General features: G+C 40.3%; 1 protein-coding gene across 6 annotated transcripts in view; it reads left to right on the top strand.

Moving 5' to 3' along the window:
* tex9 (testis expressed 9) overlaps positions 1-16,362 on the top strand; it is a 50,747-nt gene extending 34,385 nt beyond the window's left edge. For 2 of the 6 annotated variants that reach the window (XM_088334543.1, XM_088334544.1), the window contains exons 3-13: positions 1,703-1,760; positions 5,068-5,131; positions 5,225-5,301; positions 6,769-6,829; positions 8,169-8,224; positions 8,291-8,421; positions 9,288-9,379; positions 9,463-9,636; positions 12,942-13,076; positions 16,011-16,145; positions 16,214-16,362. In XM_088334543.1, the coding sequence (XP_088190669.1) occupies positions 1,720-1,760; positions 5,068-5,131; positions 5,225-5,301; positions 6,769-6,829; positions 8,169-8,224; positions 8,291-8,421; positions 9,288-9,379; positions 9,463-9,636; positions 12,942-13,076; positions 16,011-16,145; positions 16,214-16,291 (1,044 nt within the window). In that variant the 5' untranslated portion in view covers positions 1,703-1,719 and the 3' untranslated portion in view covers positions 16,292-16,362. Of the gene's footprint in view, positions 1-1,289; positions 1,484-1,702; positions 1,761-5,067; positions 5,132-5,224; positions 5,302-6,768; positions 6,830-8,168; positions 8,225-8,290; positions 8,422-9,287; positions 9,380-9,462; positions 9,637-12,941; positions 13,077-16,010; positions 16,146-16,213 lie in introns of those variants that run through there. The other 4 variants (XM_088334546.1, XM_088334547.1, XM_088334542.1 and 1 more) reach the window with 3 other exon arrangements.
* The last annotated feature ends 863 nt before the right edge of the window (positions 16,363-17,225 follow it).

Below are 17,225 nucleotides of genomic sequence, written 5' to 3'. Positions count from 1 at the left end.
TATCGATGTCAAAACAATCCATAGACGTTTTGTTTTTACAGTTGTTAACCACGTCTAAGATTTCTGATTCCGTAACCCCAGATAAAAACATGGTCTTGGAGTTCATTTTTATCAGTGACTCAAATTGTTTACCACTGCACTGTGGGATATTTGCAGCGAGCTCTGGTCCAACATTTACAAAATAACTATTAAAATTCTCCACAACTTGATTTAAATTATAATTTTCACTGTTCTTATCAATAAAATAGTTTGGATATGAATTACTTACAGTCTTTCCTTTTATTATACTATTTAATATATCCCAAATACCTTTGATATTACTTTTGTTATGATGTAATAAATTGGTATAGTATAATTTCTTGCTCGCTCTTAATATTCCTGTCAATTTGTTTTTATACGTTTTATTTCGGGATTCGGCTTCCTCAGCTCTTAGTTAATAAATTTTCTATATAAGGTGTTTTTTTTTTCTTACAAGCATTATATAAACCCTTAGTTATCCATGGATGGTTTACAGATTTATTCTTAATATTAGTTTGTCTCATTGGGGAATTTTTGTTATACTTGTTGGTGAATATTTCCAAAAATATGTCAAAAGCACGATCCACATCATCTGTACCATATATAGCATTTTAGTTTTGTTTAACTAAATCATCATAGAGTGATATAATAGTCTATCTAGTCATTAAAACTAAAGATGAACAAGTAATTTGTCGTTATTGAACTTTTCGGTGCATTTTCATTATCAAATTTATTTTCAATTTTGAATAGTTTTGCTTAAGTTAATTAATATGTATTTGTAATAAACCATGATCTATTCCCTCTTCCCCATTTTTGAAAGAGCAGAGTTCATTTTACATTGGAATATTTTAAGTCAAGGTAAAATTATTGAGGTGTGCAGTAAGAATAATTCCGTTTTGGGTGTGTTTGGAGCGTAACAGAAAACTATTTAGAGACGCTGCCTTAAATCAATCTAAATCAAACATAATGTTCCAAAATAAAGTATGTTTCAATTATAATTAAGCTAATTCTATTATGTAATGTATATTTTTCTTTTTTTAGCACGTATGCACTATTACTTTTGGGGTAAAATGTTTCCATGTTAGCAAAAACAAAAATAAGATATTTTTACACGATTCAACCAAACAGTATCGTTCATCTTGATTTCCAAAAAGTTTAATTTTGAATTCGAAATTATACCAAATCGTCGTACAAGTACCATAGGAATCGTCAATTGTCGCGTTGATAGATTTTCGCGTGACGTTTAAATCCACGTGATAAGGTAAATCGCATGACGCACCAAGTGCTTTATATCTTGCTGAGAACCAAAATAGAAAATATTGTCAAATGTAAGCAACCGTTTTTTGTTTTGCCGTTTGGACAAACTCTTGTAACTCGGCTGCCGTAGATTGTTTCAATTGTTACCTTTGTTGCTAGGCGACCAGGATATTGTTTTTCTTTTGAAATTCTCCCCGTTATCGCCTTGGTAAGCCTTTCATTGATAATATCGCTTACACGATATATGACTTAATGACTTACCCCTAGCAACGTATTTTTGTAAATCATGGCAGATATTAATCTGTTTAACCAGCTGTACGTCAGTAAACGAAGTTATTTCTTGGCTAATCTTAGCTTGCCCGAAATGCGTAGAAAATAACCACCATTAAACTTGAATTGAGCCGTTTGGGGGATTTTATACCTACAGGTGGAAGTGTTTTGAAGATGCCTGCAACTGACCTTTTGGCTAAGGAGGAGAAATACAAGTAAGAGCATTCTGTGTCATTATTTAATTCATTACTTATGCTATAAGGTATGTAGAATTTTGTTTGCTGGTTTGTTTGTCTTGGTCTTTTATTTAGGGACTGCACACGCAAGAAAAAGAGCATCAGTCATTAATTAACAAGAGTTATCAATAATAAACTTAAAACATGTGTCTAAAGGGAGTCGACTGGAGCCCAAGCTTTTAAGTGCTTACCCCTATTACATTTTTCCCTTGAACGGAAGACATTCAAAATAGTGTCAAGTCAAGTCATGTTTATTTGTATATCCCTTAATCTCAAAGAGTCTACAGAACTTTACCCCACAAAGGAAAATTAAAAACAAAAAATGACTTTTCAGAATTTTAATTGTATTGCTAGTGGCTCGTTTTACATATAATACCCAAAGTGACTCTTAATATATTGATATTTATCCAACATACGTCGATTATATGTTTTTTTAAAATTGATGTAAATGAGGGACATTTGGTCATCTAAATTGTTCCATGAACTAATACCTTTGTAGCTGGCACAGTTGGTATTCAATGTATTTGAAAATATTGGACCTTGAAGTTATGGATTCCCCTGAGATGATGACTGCACAGTATGTGCTGTTGGGTAACAACTGTTGAATATTTGTTGGGAGTTGGTGCTTAATTGCTTTGTCTACTAATTTATTAATTTAAGTTTCACTATATCTTCAGATTTTAACATGTTGGGTTTTATAAACAGTTTGTGTTGTGTTAAAAAATACTCGGAAACTGGCTTTGTGCTCACTGTCGTTTTTTTTTCTGTAGCCACTTCTTCAACACTCTTTTTCGACAACCCCATGCTTTACAGCCGTGACGTCACGCCGTCTTGACACTGCCCTTTGTTTGTGGTTACATGCCACATTCACCCCACCTTTGTAAAAATGCAAAACACATTCAAACATATGGATGGACACAACTTTTAGGTCCATAATGTAATCAACCTAAATAGGTAAACAGGTACGACCACCACTAACCTAAACGATGTTGAGAACATAATCATTGGGCAAAATAGGCCGAAGCCTCGGTCCGAGGGCATCACCTTACTGGAGGGAAATCTCAGTCCCCAACAGTGTGGTGTGGATCAGCAGCAGCATGCAGTTTTTTTGCTGATGGGGGGTTGACGCGCCTTAGGCGGCTGGCATGTCAACGGGACCCGTCGGACAGGCGAAACGTAGTCGGGCCCAACTGTGCTGTTATCTGTTGGGGCAAGGACTAAAAGGAACGCAGCTTGTGGGACCGATGGGGCTGGTCGATACGGATCCAGTCTGACACTTAAAGTGTCTCTCACCAGACATGCCCTGTCTTAGTGGTGCTTTATCCAGTGTTGCGTCTCTGCCACTGTGTTGCGGACAGAGGGTCCTGCTGCTGGAGGGTCTGCAGGATTTCTTCATGGGGGCCGCAGTCGATCAAGTGGAGGTTTGAGTTACCGTCCTAGCATCAGGAAGGCTTGTGATCTACCTGTTGTGGCATGTGGTGTAGCTCTGTAATGCAATAGAGTGCTCTCCGGCACAGTGCTGAATGGGTGACCTTCGGTCAGATGCGCTCTCAAGCCGTTTTTGAGGGTTTGAATGAATGGAGCTCCCCACAGGATGTTGGCCACTGCAGGGGCTACAGGGCTGGCATTGGGGTGGGCCTGTGTAACCGTTGTTAAGTGCAATCCTTCACCATCATTTCAATGTCTCTATCGATGGCTGGCCACCAAACCAGGCTCCTGCGGCGCTGCTTCACTTTCACGATGCCTATGTGACCGTCATTAGCCATGTTTAGGATGCGTGAACGTAGAGAACTGGGGATCACCATGCACAGCTCCCGGGCAAAGCAGTCATTGTTCTAGCAAGAAAGGTCGTCTCTGACCTGATGAAAGCGCGACAGTTCCTCCGGAACCTTTGCAGGCCAATCTTTCTGGATGAATGTACAGAGATGTACGTGCACAGAGTGTCCTGTAAGGCTCCCACTGAGAGATGGTTAGAGTTTGTGCAGCATGAGGATCAGCTCTGACTGAGAGCTGTCCGGGTGGTTGTCTGGTGCTGAGGTGGGCATGGCATGGAGAGCGTATCAGCCACAATATTATCTCTGCCAGGTTTGAACACTCAAGTGAATTCGTAGGCTTGTAGTTTGTCTGACCACAGGCACAGTGGCTTGTGTCCCTACCCTGTCATAGCTAAGAGGGCTTTGAGTGCTTGGTGGTCGGTCCGGAGTGTGAAGTGCCGCCCGTAGAGGTACACGTGCCCTCGTTCGAACGCCCGGACGCAGATTAGCGTTCCGTGGGAATCAGAAATCGTGAGGCCATGTTCGGTCCCCCCATGGAGCTGGGACAGGACTGCCCCTATTGCCGTGTTGGAAGCGTCGCAAGTCACCAGCGTAGGGCTCTGGAGGTCGAAGTGGGCAAGTACTGGAGGTGAGTTGCGTCTTCAGCTGGCGGACTGCTGCGGAGCACGTGGGTGCCTAGGACCAGAAAGCATCCTTCTTAAGAAGGGTGCAAAGCGGTGCTGTGCACTTTGACTAGTTTAAAGTAAAACACAGGTAGAATGCCGTCATGCCCAGGAATGAGGACCGGTGTGTGGCGCAGGAGGGCTTAGGCAGGCAAAGGATAGCTTTCACATTTGTTTGGGGGCGGTTTTAAGTCAAAAAGGCTTGCGGGTGTACCTGGAAACACCCATGTGTGTTACGAAAGCAGTGATGTTTTGTCTCTCTGGGTGCAGCAAAACCTGCAGGTAACCCTGATGGAGGTCGAGCTTGAAGAACCGAGAAGCGCTGAGAAACTTGGCCGAGATCTCTTCTGTAGTAGGCAGGGCATATTTGTCCAGTACTACTGCTTTGTTTATCTGTCTGGGGTGGATGTAGGGCCGCAGGCCACCCATCTTCTTCCGTGCCGCCACAAGGTTGGATATTTTCCTGTCCGATAATGTCATATCCAGAAGTTTTTTGCAGCTTGGCTGTAACATCATCACTTAGGGTGAGGAGCAGACGGCGTCCATATTGCTCTTGCTTTTGCAGTGGTTTATTGTGCTTTATCATATCAAAAGATTTTCTTAAATCTATAAAAAAGGAAATATAGCTTGTTCTCTATTATACGCGTTTTAGCTTCTACAACATCATTTCATGTTACAGCCATAAAATGCTTTTCTCTTAATCCATACTGACTATTATTTCATCATTTATATTTGTTAATAAAGCTTTGCAGATGACTAACAAATAACTTCTCCAGAATCTTTGATGACTTAATGTTTTTTGTTTTCTTTGTTTGTTTGCTAAGTGAAGACTATTTGCTTTTTCTCCAGGCTGCTGAATGCAAAGCTGGAGGCCAAAGCGGCCAATCTGGCCATGCAAGCGGATCAACTTAAGGTGAGCTTTGATACAAATACATTTTTCAAAAAGTTAGTTTTAGTTGACCCTGAAGTCAATTTGATATTTCTTTTCATCTGTTTTCTGTTGTAGAAAGAGAGGGAGGATTTTCTCTCAAAGCCATCTAGTGCGCTCCTGCTCAAGAGCTTGGAGGATGAAAAACAAGCAAGGTGTTTATTTTCAATCAGCTAGAGAGGGGTTGGCAACCCAAATTGTTAAAAGAGCCTTGTTGGAACAAAAACTCCAAAAACAAATTTGTCTGGACTTAAAATCCTGAAATAAGCCTTAAAATAATAACATGATGTATTTATGTATGTATACATATATATATATATATATATATATATATATATATATATATATTCCATCCTTTGGGGTCCATGGCTGTTTACGCATTCGCCTGATTTTGTAAATCAGCCAACTGCCTGGCCCGCTGCCCCTTTAAAATGGAAGGAGCTTGGGCTTGGGGAGGGAGAGGGAAACAAATGGAGGAGTACCCCACCGGAATTTTGCATTGCAGGAGTTCAGGCCTGAGAGCCCCAACTTTACATTATATGACGTTCGAGGCGACAATGTGTATCCCATCTTTTTACAAGCCCCTTTTCATCCTCCAAAAACGTGCAATTAGAACCATACACAGGGTAGGATATCGAGATCATACTAATATTTTATTCCTGCAGTCCCAATTATTAAAATTGGATGATTTAATAAAATTTTTCACTTCACAACTGTTATTTAAGGTCAACAAAAACATTGTGCCGGAAAACATACAAAAAATATTCACTCGGAAAGAGGGAAATTATAACTTGAGGGGCTGTAGTAAATTCATAATCCCAAAGGTGGGCGCCACCAGGAAAAGTATGTGTGTGTCTGTGTGTGGAGTCCAACTTTGGAACAATTTACAAGACGAGATCAAACAATGTCTAACTATTCACTTGTTCAAATTTAAATACCAAAAAACATTCCTGGCGGAATACGGAGATGAAGAAAATGGGGTATGAGTGATACGAGAGATTGGGAATAGTGCGTCTAGAACTTTGTGTTATTGTTGCTATCGTTATATCATAACTGTTATTATTAATATTATTACAATTGTTGTTATATCATTGGTGTATTTAATAGGGAAGATGAAGGGGTAGGGAATATAAGCATTTGCTTCCTACTACCTCTTTTCGAACACATTATGTAACATTATTTTGTTGTTGAGTTATTGTTTTTGTTCTGTTTTTATTTTAATGTTCAAATAAAGTTTTCATTCATTCAACCCGATGCCAGTGAGAGCGCGCCAATCAAACCCGTCACTTCCCACCCATTAACTCAAACCAGCTGATCTTCCCTCCCTTCACAGTTACATAGTTACACCCTTAGTTGAAATGTAATATTTATTCCACACATTTTTACACCATTGAAAAACGTACAGTGTTTGTGTCATGTTTGTCTTCCCTCAGAAACAATATTAAAACAAAATTATATTTCCTTCACGCATCTTTTTCAATTCGTAAACATCTTTGGGAAAACGCCAGAGAGACACTCAGCTTCACTAAAGAGCTGCATGCGGCTCCTGAGCCACGGGTTGCTGACCCCTGATGTAGACTTATGGCTTTGTAGTTATCGATGATCTATTTTATGTTTTCCAGCCATGCCAAAGATGGAGATACTGCGGTGCCGAAGCCTCGCAAGGTACCATCCCGGAAAGATGTAAAGCCATTTTAAGTCAATACAAAGAAAAATGTTCACAAAAGCTTTATGTTCTCTACTGGTATAACAGAAATGCCCACATGTAAGATGTAACTGTCAAGTTCTATACAAAAAATAGGGGTAAATGGCCCAATTGAATGGACTAGAAGTCATTTGTCAATCATCTGAGTCCTTTTCAAGTCACTTTACAATGTACTTCACACCCATTCACTCTCACACATAGGCGTGTCATGTATGCAAGACGCCAACCTGCTTATCAGGGAGATTGGGGGTTAAGTGCCTTGCCCAAGGACACTTAGACATTAAATTCGGAAGTGCCAGGAATCAAATCTGTGACCTTTTGGTCCCAAGATGAGCGCTCCCACTAAGAAAGTCATCCCACTATCAGTGAGTTTATTTAGCGTATCCTCATGGTAAAAAAAACCCCTCCTTTATTAATAAAACAATATTGATAGAAAATACATACTATACTATCATATAAATGCATTTAAATGAATATATGTAAGTTGAGAAATTTGCATTTATCTGACATGCAATGCGTCTCATCTAGCTCTAGAGGGAGCTGATATATATGTCGGACATCTTAATGCTACGGTACCCGAAAACAAAGAAAATGTCTTTTTCCCTTTTTTTTTTTGTTTATGACTTTTTCTTTGTTTTTCTTCTTAGTTCTCCTTTTCCATTTTTCTTCCTTTCTTTTTCTCTTTTTTTCTTTTTGTATATTGTGTTTTCTCTTCTTTCATTTTAAAAAAAATATGTATTTCCCATTTTATTATTATTGTTTGATTCTTTTTATTTTTTTTTGTCTTCACAAAAGACTGGATAAGTATTATTTTTCTCATGGTACTATATAGTTACTAGTTGAAAACAATTGTAAACCACTCAGGTATTTTGCCTATTCAAAGGGACATGGTGTGTTAGCGCCTCCTAGTGCTAAAACAAACAAACTCATTCACATAAACAATCATACAAACGTGCATTTTCTAAATACTTGTAGGTCGCCTAGAGGATGCTGACATGATGGTTCACCATCTTGCTGCTACGGGTACCCCCCAAAACCTTGTGAAAGGCTGGTCAAAAAAATGAGAAGAAAATTTGTGCATTTCGGTCACTTTAAGTCTCTGTAGTGTGTATTCTTCCTTTAGCTCTCAATTTTAGTTGCATGACACAACACAGTGACATCTAGTGGTCAAATAATGCACACTGTCCCTTGAATTGTCTTACTAGTGGTAAGGTTTGAGGAACAAAAGAGCCCAAACAAGTGTTTATACCCCACTAAAGAATGTTATTTCATTGAAGAAAATATAAAATTCCAGTAAATTTTACGACATTTTCATAGATGGAGCCTAAAAAGTCCCCAAAACCGGAATCACAGGAGTCTCCTTCCAAGCCAGCGTGAGTCTCACATAAAAGTCAGAAACATTACGAATATGTTACTAAATCACCTTGTTTTCTTTTTAGACTCTGTGGTGGCGCTGCGGGAGATTTGTCCGAGACCCACATGGCAAAGACCATCCAAAATGTTGAGGACAGGATGAACCGTTCGGTTGCCCATGGCAACGTATTCAGCGACGGAGACAATGAAGGGACGGGTATGTGGTGGCATGTATTTGTATTCCTATTTTGAAAATATTGAACACATACAAACCTGACTGTGCTCCATCAGAGCATTCCCCGCGTTGAGATGCAAAACAATTTTTGGGTGACCTTTCCTTTTTTGGCATGTTCTTTGGTATTTTCACCTCTAGAGTGACCTGCCTGATTGCTTGTGAAAGACTTTGATCCTGGCCAAACTTTTTCTGGCCTCAGAGAGTACTATGTGCTTCTGGAAAAACTGCTGAATCGGCAAAACCAAAAATGCCAAGTCATCTTTTGTTGGCAGTTTTCACATCAGAGATAACCTACCTGACTGCCTGTGAAAGATGGAGGTCATATCTAAACTCCTTCCTCCTTCTATTGGGTGGAGAAACACACAAATATAGTGTATATACATACATACATAGATCCAAAACAAAACATTATCACCACCCTCGCGAGTGATAATTAGTGAGCATGTCAAAACAATTGGAAACAAAAGTCTGTACACGTCAATTATTTTTGAACTTGCAAGAAGAGCAGCCTCACAATGCCAAATTCCAAATCTATTGTAGAACCAATTTCTTTTATTTAATCTACTAGGTTACAAAAAGCAGATTTGTTCAAAGAACAGCAACGTGACTGGCTAATCATGACAAAGATGTACACAGTGCATGATAATCCAAATAACGAACTGGCATCTTACACAATCTCCTTTGCAGGTGTCAAATATTGAAAATAGAAACAAGCAAAATAACTGTGTCAACCCCAAAGGGAAGTTTTAGTCAAGTAGGCGTGGCTAGCAAAATCATAAAACCCCAGAAGTAAAAGTGAAAGACATTAGTTTTATTGATGTGTGTTTGATGAGATTCATTGATTGCAGGTGTTTCATGCTCACAAATCCAAGCTCTGATGTCCAACATCAAGATGATGCAAGAGGAAATGGATCAACTTCTGAGTGAAAGAAGAAGGAAGGTAAGGGAGTCCTGCAAAACATAGTGGGAAACTTGTCCCAGTAGGGGGCGACAAAGCTTATTATGTCATTGGTTCTGGGCCAGGATGAGGAAAACAACAAACTGAATGCCAAAGTCAAGCAGTTGGATGAGGAACGCATCAAGCTTCAGAGGACCATCAACGTCCAGCAGACAAAGATGGACAAGCTCAAAACAGCCGAGAGTGAAAGCGCCCTTAAATGTGACAGCCTTCATCTGCAAGTGTCCGCTTTGCAGAAGGTAAGATGGGAGAGATGAGGGCTCTTCTAGCTGTATCCACTAAAGGGGCCTATAAAGCAGCCCAGTCAAACGCCTTTGAGCTTGGGGGCCACATGGTAGAAAAAACTCTCACAGGGCTGGACTAGTAGATTAAAGAGAAAGAAAAGAACAAAGAGAGAGAAACAAAGAAAGAGAGAAAATGACAGAGAAAATGAAAGTGAAAAAGAAAGAAAAAGAGTAATCAATAAAGAGAGAGAAGAAAAAAAAGAAAGAAATAGAAAGGGAGAGAAAAATGGGGAAAAAAGGAGAGAGATAGAGAGAAAAAGAGACACAGAGAGAAAGATAGAGGAAGAAAAGAGAGAGAAATAGGGAGAGGAAGAGAAAGAGGGCAAGAGAAACACAAAAAGAAAGAAGAGAGACACAGAGAACGGGACAGAGAAAGAGAGGAGAGAAAAATAGAGTAAAAGAGAAAACTAAAACTGCTTTAAAATACACACATTCTAAAAGAAATTCAAAATACTATTTAAGTGTGTATCCAAACATTAATAATTATAGTATTATGTAGGTAATTAAAACAAACGGTTAAAAGATAATTTAAAATATTACATTTTTAAATCACTTACTGTACCTTCCAGCAGCGCTTTCAAACACCATTTCTGTAATTCGTAATGTTTTCCTTTTTCGACTTGATCATTAATGTCCAAGTTTTCCACTTTTCCCTACCCTCATCACTAAATTTGTTGTAACCCATTATTATGGGGAGAAAAGGAGATAAAACCAACATAATCTCAATAAAATAATATTTGGTCCCTTTCTAAAGCGCAGATTGCGCAGGTAGAAGAGATGAAACAGTACAATACCACTATCAACTGTTGAGGAGTATAATTGACCCTCTGGTTTTTCTTCTTTTAAGCATTATTTTGCCATGGTAAAGGCCCGCAACCTACTGAAAATGGGTCTGTGATCCACTTTTGAGTCCTGACCCACGAGTTGAGAAACACTGACCTAGAGAGAGCTGACATGATTGTCCGCTATTTTGCTGCTCATGGTTTCCCTAAAGACAAGAAAACTGGTGAAGATAGATAGATAGATAGATAGATAGATACTTTATTCATCCCCTAAGGGAAATTCACATTTCCAGCAGCATCCCTGAGCTGAGAACAGTACAATAATAAAGCCAAAAGAATACAATATACAAATACCCAGTGTGACGTGCAAATGCCCACTTTAGCATGTTATATAGAGTAACCAAATAGTGCTACACAGAACACATAATGCAGTAAGATTCAGTAATATCCAATGTAGGTGGTGTGGTTTAATGTGGGCCTTTACTCTGCCGGGTGGAGTTAAAGAGCCTCATGGCATGAGGAAGAAAAGATCTCTTCAGTCTGTCCGTAGTACAAGACAGTGACAGCAGTCTGTCACTGAAACTGCTCTTCTGTCCGGAGATAATGCTGTGAAGCGGATGCGATGGATTGTCCATGATTGACCTCAGCTTTTTCAGTGCCTGTCTCTCAGCTACTGTTGTTAGGCTGTCCAGCTCTTTGCCCACAACAGAGCTCGCTTTCCTAGCCAGTTTATTGAGACGAGAGGCATCCTTCTTCTTGACGCTGCCTCCCCAACACGCTGCCGCATAGAAGAGGGCGCTTGCCACTACTGTCTCATAGAATATTTTCAGGAGCTTTTTGCAGATGTTGAAGGAGGCCAGCCTTTTGAGGAAGTAAAGTCGGCTTTGCCCTTTCCTACATAGAGCTTCTGTGTTGGCAGTCCAGTCCAGTTTGTTGTCCAGCTGCACACCCAGGTATTTGTAGGTCTGGACAAATTCTACACATTCTCCCTTGATGGTTACAGGAACCGGATGAGTTCTGGTTCTCCTGAAGTCCACCACCATCTCTCTGGTCTTGGTGGTGTTTAGGTGCAGGTGGTTTGCGTCGCTCCATCGGACAAAGGTTGGTGGCATACATCACTTCCATGCATAGCAGCGTCAGACTCTGAGTGTTCAGATTCGCTGGCCAGATCATCCTCACAGGGCAAGAAGCTAACAGAGAGCAGCAAATTCCTGTGAACTACCTTCTCTTTGCCCGTCAGACAATCCTTGACTCTGTAGACATTGAGATCAGGCTTGACTGATATGACTTCATACGGGGTTGACTCCCACTTGTCTGCAACTTTGCGTTTCCCCGGGACACCTCTGTTGGCGATCAACACCCGGTCTCCCACGACGAGAGGTGATCCTTTGGCCCTACGGTTGTACAGCTTGGCATGACGAGTCTGTTCTCTGAGAGTATTCCTCTGTACAATCTGAGCAGCTTCATGTAGATCTTTCTTCAGATGGCGTACAAAGTCAGAGTAGCTGACAACAGCATCATTGGTATTAGCATGTTGAAAGGCTAGGCAAAACAAAAATGATGTGGTTTTTTCACTTGGAGTCTCCGTAGCACTTGTTTTCTGTAGCACCACAGCAGGTGTGTCAAACATATGGCCCGCGGCCCGTTGCATGATTTAATACACACCACCACAAATTTCCAGAGATGTCAAAAAACGAAGCAAGTCTTAAAGTCATTTCTATCAAAAGTTATGATATATTAGGGGGGCAACTAACGATTATCTTTATCATCGACGAATCAGTCGATTATTTTTCCGATTAATTGATGATTCGGATTTTTAGAAAAACACATTTTAATTTCATTCTGTGTTCAAACAGTGAAGTTTCGGACTGATATAATGCACAAAACAACTGAATATTTTTCAAAATAAAAAAAACAAACAAGTGTTTGTCAAATAGCCTAACAATAAAAAAGACATACATATCTTATACAATGCAAATATACAAGACTTTTTTTTTATAAAGTGCAAAAACAAGAGAGGCAACAACAGAGGAGAATTGGATATACTTATTTTATATTGAACATTTTATACAGCACTTTGAGTTGAATTTTGGTGTCTGAAAAGTGCATGTGAATTCATATGGATTTGGATCAAGATAACCTCGTGCACCCAAATAGAGTTTTGAGGCTGGATCAAAGTGCTAAATTTGTCGCTGGATCAAAAGGAAATTCAATGCACTCTGATGTGCAATCAGGCCGAATGCTGCATAAATTGCGCCACACAACGAATAGATGATGAAATTCCTTGACAACGCTTCGAATTATTGACCTTAATTTTAATCAAGTTTATATATTAATTGTTGCAGCCCGTTTTTTTTACATAGCTCCAGCTTGAGTTTGTATAGCAAGGTGAGTTGGTTCAGGTCTAAAACTATAGACCCTTAACTGTCAACATTTTTTAAAACCCTTATTTTTTTGACAATATAATTGCAACTGCAGGAAATTGAGAAGCTAAGCAAAACCAGTAAGCAAGGAGTAGCAGCACACAACACTGTGGAGATCCGTTTGACCAGAGCGCTGGAAGAAGTGGAACGTTTGAAGTCAGAACTCAATAGAACCAGACAAATAAACAAGGCAAGTAAGCTTATTATGGCTCTGACCCTCAGAAATTTTTGAAAATGCTTGGATTTAATGTTATGACTTTAAGGGTTGAATTTGGGGTGTTTGTAAATGCTTGAAATTGTTGCCCTGTCTTTCAACAAGTCTGCTTGAAAATGATGCTGACACTGCTCTCTGGTGGCTTGGCCATGTCATTGCTGTCAAGGTTAAAACTTGAGATTGTATTCAGGTAGAGAAAGAAACACACCCTAAGTCGGAGATTGAGTAGGATAGCCCTTTCATCGGAGGCGCATCCCACCTGGGCTGTCACTCAGATCTGCCTCACAAGATCGGCACAGAGAGGAATCCCACTCACCCGAATAACTACTGTCCCGTTTATTCAAAACGCAGGCGTAAAACAACACATCTGATTGGCTTAAAAAAGATCACATGATTACATGAAACGAGATAATGCTGGTCGCTAGGTGTCACACCATCATAATGAGAAACGAAAGTTAAAGTAACAGCCAGCTGCCCAACTGACCTTGGAAGATAAAGATTAGCCCTCCTGAAGGGAGAGGAGCTAATTACTCACGGTAAGCTTAAACAGTGATGCAGTGTATTTCTAAGGAAGCATAGACAGGGAGAGGCACATCTCAGGGAGGCGCGACAGCCAGGCGCTATCTCTGAAGGACTTCTGCATCATCTTCGTGTCTGAAGAGGAAAGGTAACGACCTAATCGGATACAATTGTTACGAAAGACGAACAACACCTGGTTCTAATCTTTTGCTTCATTTGTGATATCTCCAATATCCAAACGATGCTTTCCATAACAACACACGGACACTTTACTTGCAAAATAACTGTCAATTGCAAGCACACTGAACTGATACCTCCTTTCAGTAAAGGTCCCCAACCGGGTTTTGAACTGGGCACAGGTGTGACCGATCACCACACACGTGTCCCTTATCATTCTGGCCCTTTAATATATGACTTTCTGGATAAGCATACTTGTTCAGGTCATTTTCATTTCTTCTGCAATTGTCATCCTGGTTTTCATTTCGTTTCACTTCCACCACCTCGCCAGGTTTTTTGTGTTCGTTACTGGTTTCTTTGTTACTTTGCTCCTAGTTTTTGTCTTTTGTTTCAGGTTTGAAAATGTCCTTGTTTTGTGAACCCATGTTTAACACTTTGTACATCCTTTTTGTTATTAAATGCAATCCATGTTTTTGAGCTCCCCTGCCTCAGTTCCTGCCTCCCCCACATGGGTCCATCACTGGCAAGCGCTTCGCAAGTCCTTTTCAGCGTCCGATGTTTCCAGGAAATAGATCACACGATTTTGGTCACCATGGCAGTCGCGCTCTCTCAGGCCATCGCGTCCCTGCGGACGTGCATGCCACGTCATAAATTTCTGACCAGACAATTACAATGGGACTTATTCATCTTTTTTTGATATAAAAAAGCTCTTTGAAAAGTTAACTGCCGGTATCTCTCCATGCCTCACGAATGTCACCACGCTGCTTCACGACGCGTAGTCGCCACATTTGGCTGCCTACACACACACTCATTCACTGGATATAGTTAAGTGGGCTTTGTCGATGTGTGGACAAAGATCTGATCAAAGCCACTCCTTCGTTCTAATCGTGATTTATTATACTAAAACAACTCCCAGAAGCCTAATACTTGCCGATGAGCAAGAAAAGGATTTTTACATTTTGGCACTAAAGGACAATACCTATGCAATTGTATTTATAAATTATGACATTGAATGGGTTAACTGGAGCTGGCATTAGTTTGTACGGCATTGTCCTATGGGTCGCGCCCAAGAGAACAGATGCCTGCAACCCCTAAACATTGCAGTATGAAATGTGTATTAGTACATGGATTACATATAAATTGTCATTTTTGCCCAACACGTATTAGGGGAGAGCATTTTACTCAAAAACAAATATAGAAGAAGAATTTACTATATTGTCATTGTTGTAGCGGGCCGATGCAGCCGAATAGGGCACCGCCTTTTTAGACCCAACTGCTGTGTTGGGAGTCATTAGGTGACCAAACCCCCCCAATTCCAACTCTTAATGCCAGGCGCCAAGCAGGGAGGCAATGAGTACCAATGTTGTAAGTCTTAGGTATGACTCGGCCGAGGCTTGAACCAGCGACCTCCCAGTCTCGGAGCGGGCGCCCTACCCACAAGGCTACCGAGCTTATATATTTGAGATTTCCTAAAGATCTTAGTATAATGTCATGATAAATGCACACGCAGGTATAAAAATCACATTTGTAAACCGCAGATATATTTATGCCGCTGCAAAAAATGTGATTCACACTAGATTTTCTTTAAATGGTACTGGAGAAAGTAGATAATAAGCTTTGAAAGTCCATAACTCATTCAGTGCCATATCATATAAATACGTTTAAAAGGCATTGTCCTTGAGTGCCAAACCGTAAAAATATGTGTTTTTTAAACTACTATAAAGAGTTGGGTGCAGCTCATCAGTAAGTGATTTTAGTATGAAAAATCACCATTAGAAAGTAAAAGTGGCTTTGATCAGATCTTTGCCCAAACATCGAGGAAGCCCAACCTCTAGTGTTGCCTCCTTTATCCAGCAAATGAGTGTGTGTAGGCAGCCCCATAGTAGGCGTAATGAGGTGAGAGCCGGGAGATATGGACAAGATAGTGATAGGCATCTGATTCCTTTCAAAAAAGATGACTAAGTCCCATTGTCTGGTCAGAGAGTAGTGACGTTTCGTGCATGTCAGCAGAATCGCCATAGTGACTGAAATCATGTGATAAAATCGGCAGAAACATCAGGCGCTGAAAGGTTCTTGCAAATTTCATGAGTCTTTCATGCGTAAGTTGAGTGTTCTATCAATGAAATGATTTTTTTGCAACCAAGTGCCCTTGTTTAAATATTGGAGGTATCATCAGGCGTTTCGTAATGATTGCTGTTTTTTGCATGAAACAAGGACAAAGCCAACGAGGAGCAGCAGATTCGGGAAAACCTGATGGCCGAAAACAAACAGCTGAAAAAGCAGAAAGGGGAGCTCATCGTCGGGTTGAAGAAGCAGCTTAAGCTGATCGACATCCTCAAACGGCAAAAGGTGCCTTTATCTGTTCTTGTCCGCAAAACAAGCCAGACGAGTTCTCGCTGGACTTTGTTTCTTGGCAGATGCATCTTGAAGCTGCCAAGCTGCTGTCTTTCACCGAGGACGAGTTCATGAAGGCGCTGGACTGGAGCAAAACATAAAGAAGGAAGGATAAGCTGGCTCATTTCATGTCCTTTCTTGACTCTTTTACATTAAAATGATGTGGACCCATCCTGCTATCGAATCTTCTTTTGTTGTCGATGACATTTTGGGTTGTATATCTAAAAGAAAACTTCACCGAGAGCTCAGAACTAAATCCAAATGTCTATCAGATAAAGTAACGTGCAGCAAGGCACGGTCAGATTTACATCTAAGTCTTCGGTTCAAGACCGGGGGGAAACATTTGTTGCCCTGGAGTGGGATGGGTGCCACCAGGCTGTACTTGCCCAAGACACACCACAGGAAATGGTGCCACTAAAACCATAGTGGTTATAGGAAAAGAAACGCAATTTATAAACTGTTAAAGAGAAAAAAAGACTTTCATTGTCTTAACTTATAAATGAAATCTATGCACTTCACCATTTGAAACCAGGTAATCTTCAATTATGAATACAAGTATGCAGCGAGAAAATAACGGAAGCCTTTACCTGCTGTTTTGCTAATGCTATTGCTAATTCGAATTTTTGGGGCTGAGGTGTGCAGCTCATCAGAATATTTCGTCTATCGCCCTCTGCCATGAGGCAAGATAATTGCATGCCTCACTCTTAACCTGCAGATGCTCAGTGTAGTAAATTGTTACATACTAATCATATTAATAATATTCATGTGAAAATTCAGTAATTTTGAAGAGAAAAAAAAAGTTAAGAGTAAAAAGCTAACCATTTAAAGTTTTTCATTTTATATTTCCATGGTGACAAGTGAGGCACAGTCTCACTTGCCTCTCCTGACTGCAAACCACTGAAAAGGTGGTCTAAGCTGGGGTGTCCAAACTTCAGAAATCGGGATGGATTTGGTAAGCTGTAAATGTGTGATGGCCGACTATTCAGCCTGGCATTCCTTAAATTCACCCTCCGTGAACGGTTTGCAGTACTTGGT

Source organism: Urocampus carinirostris, chromosome 4 (genome assembly GCF_059441175.1).
Source record: "Urocampus carinirostris isolate Australia breed hairy pipefish chromosome 4, RoL_Ucar_1.0, whole genome shotgun sequence".
NCBI classification, from domain to species: Eukaryota; Metazoa; Chordata; class Actinopteri; order Syngnathiformes; family Syngnathidae; genus Urocampus; species Urocampus carinirostris.
Note: the sequence above shows the minus strand (reverse complement) of the source record. Positions and strands in the feature narration are given on the sequence as shown.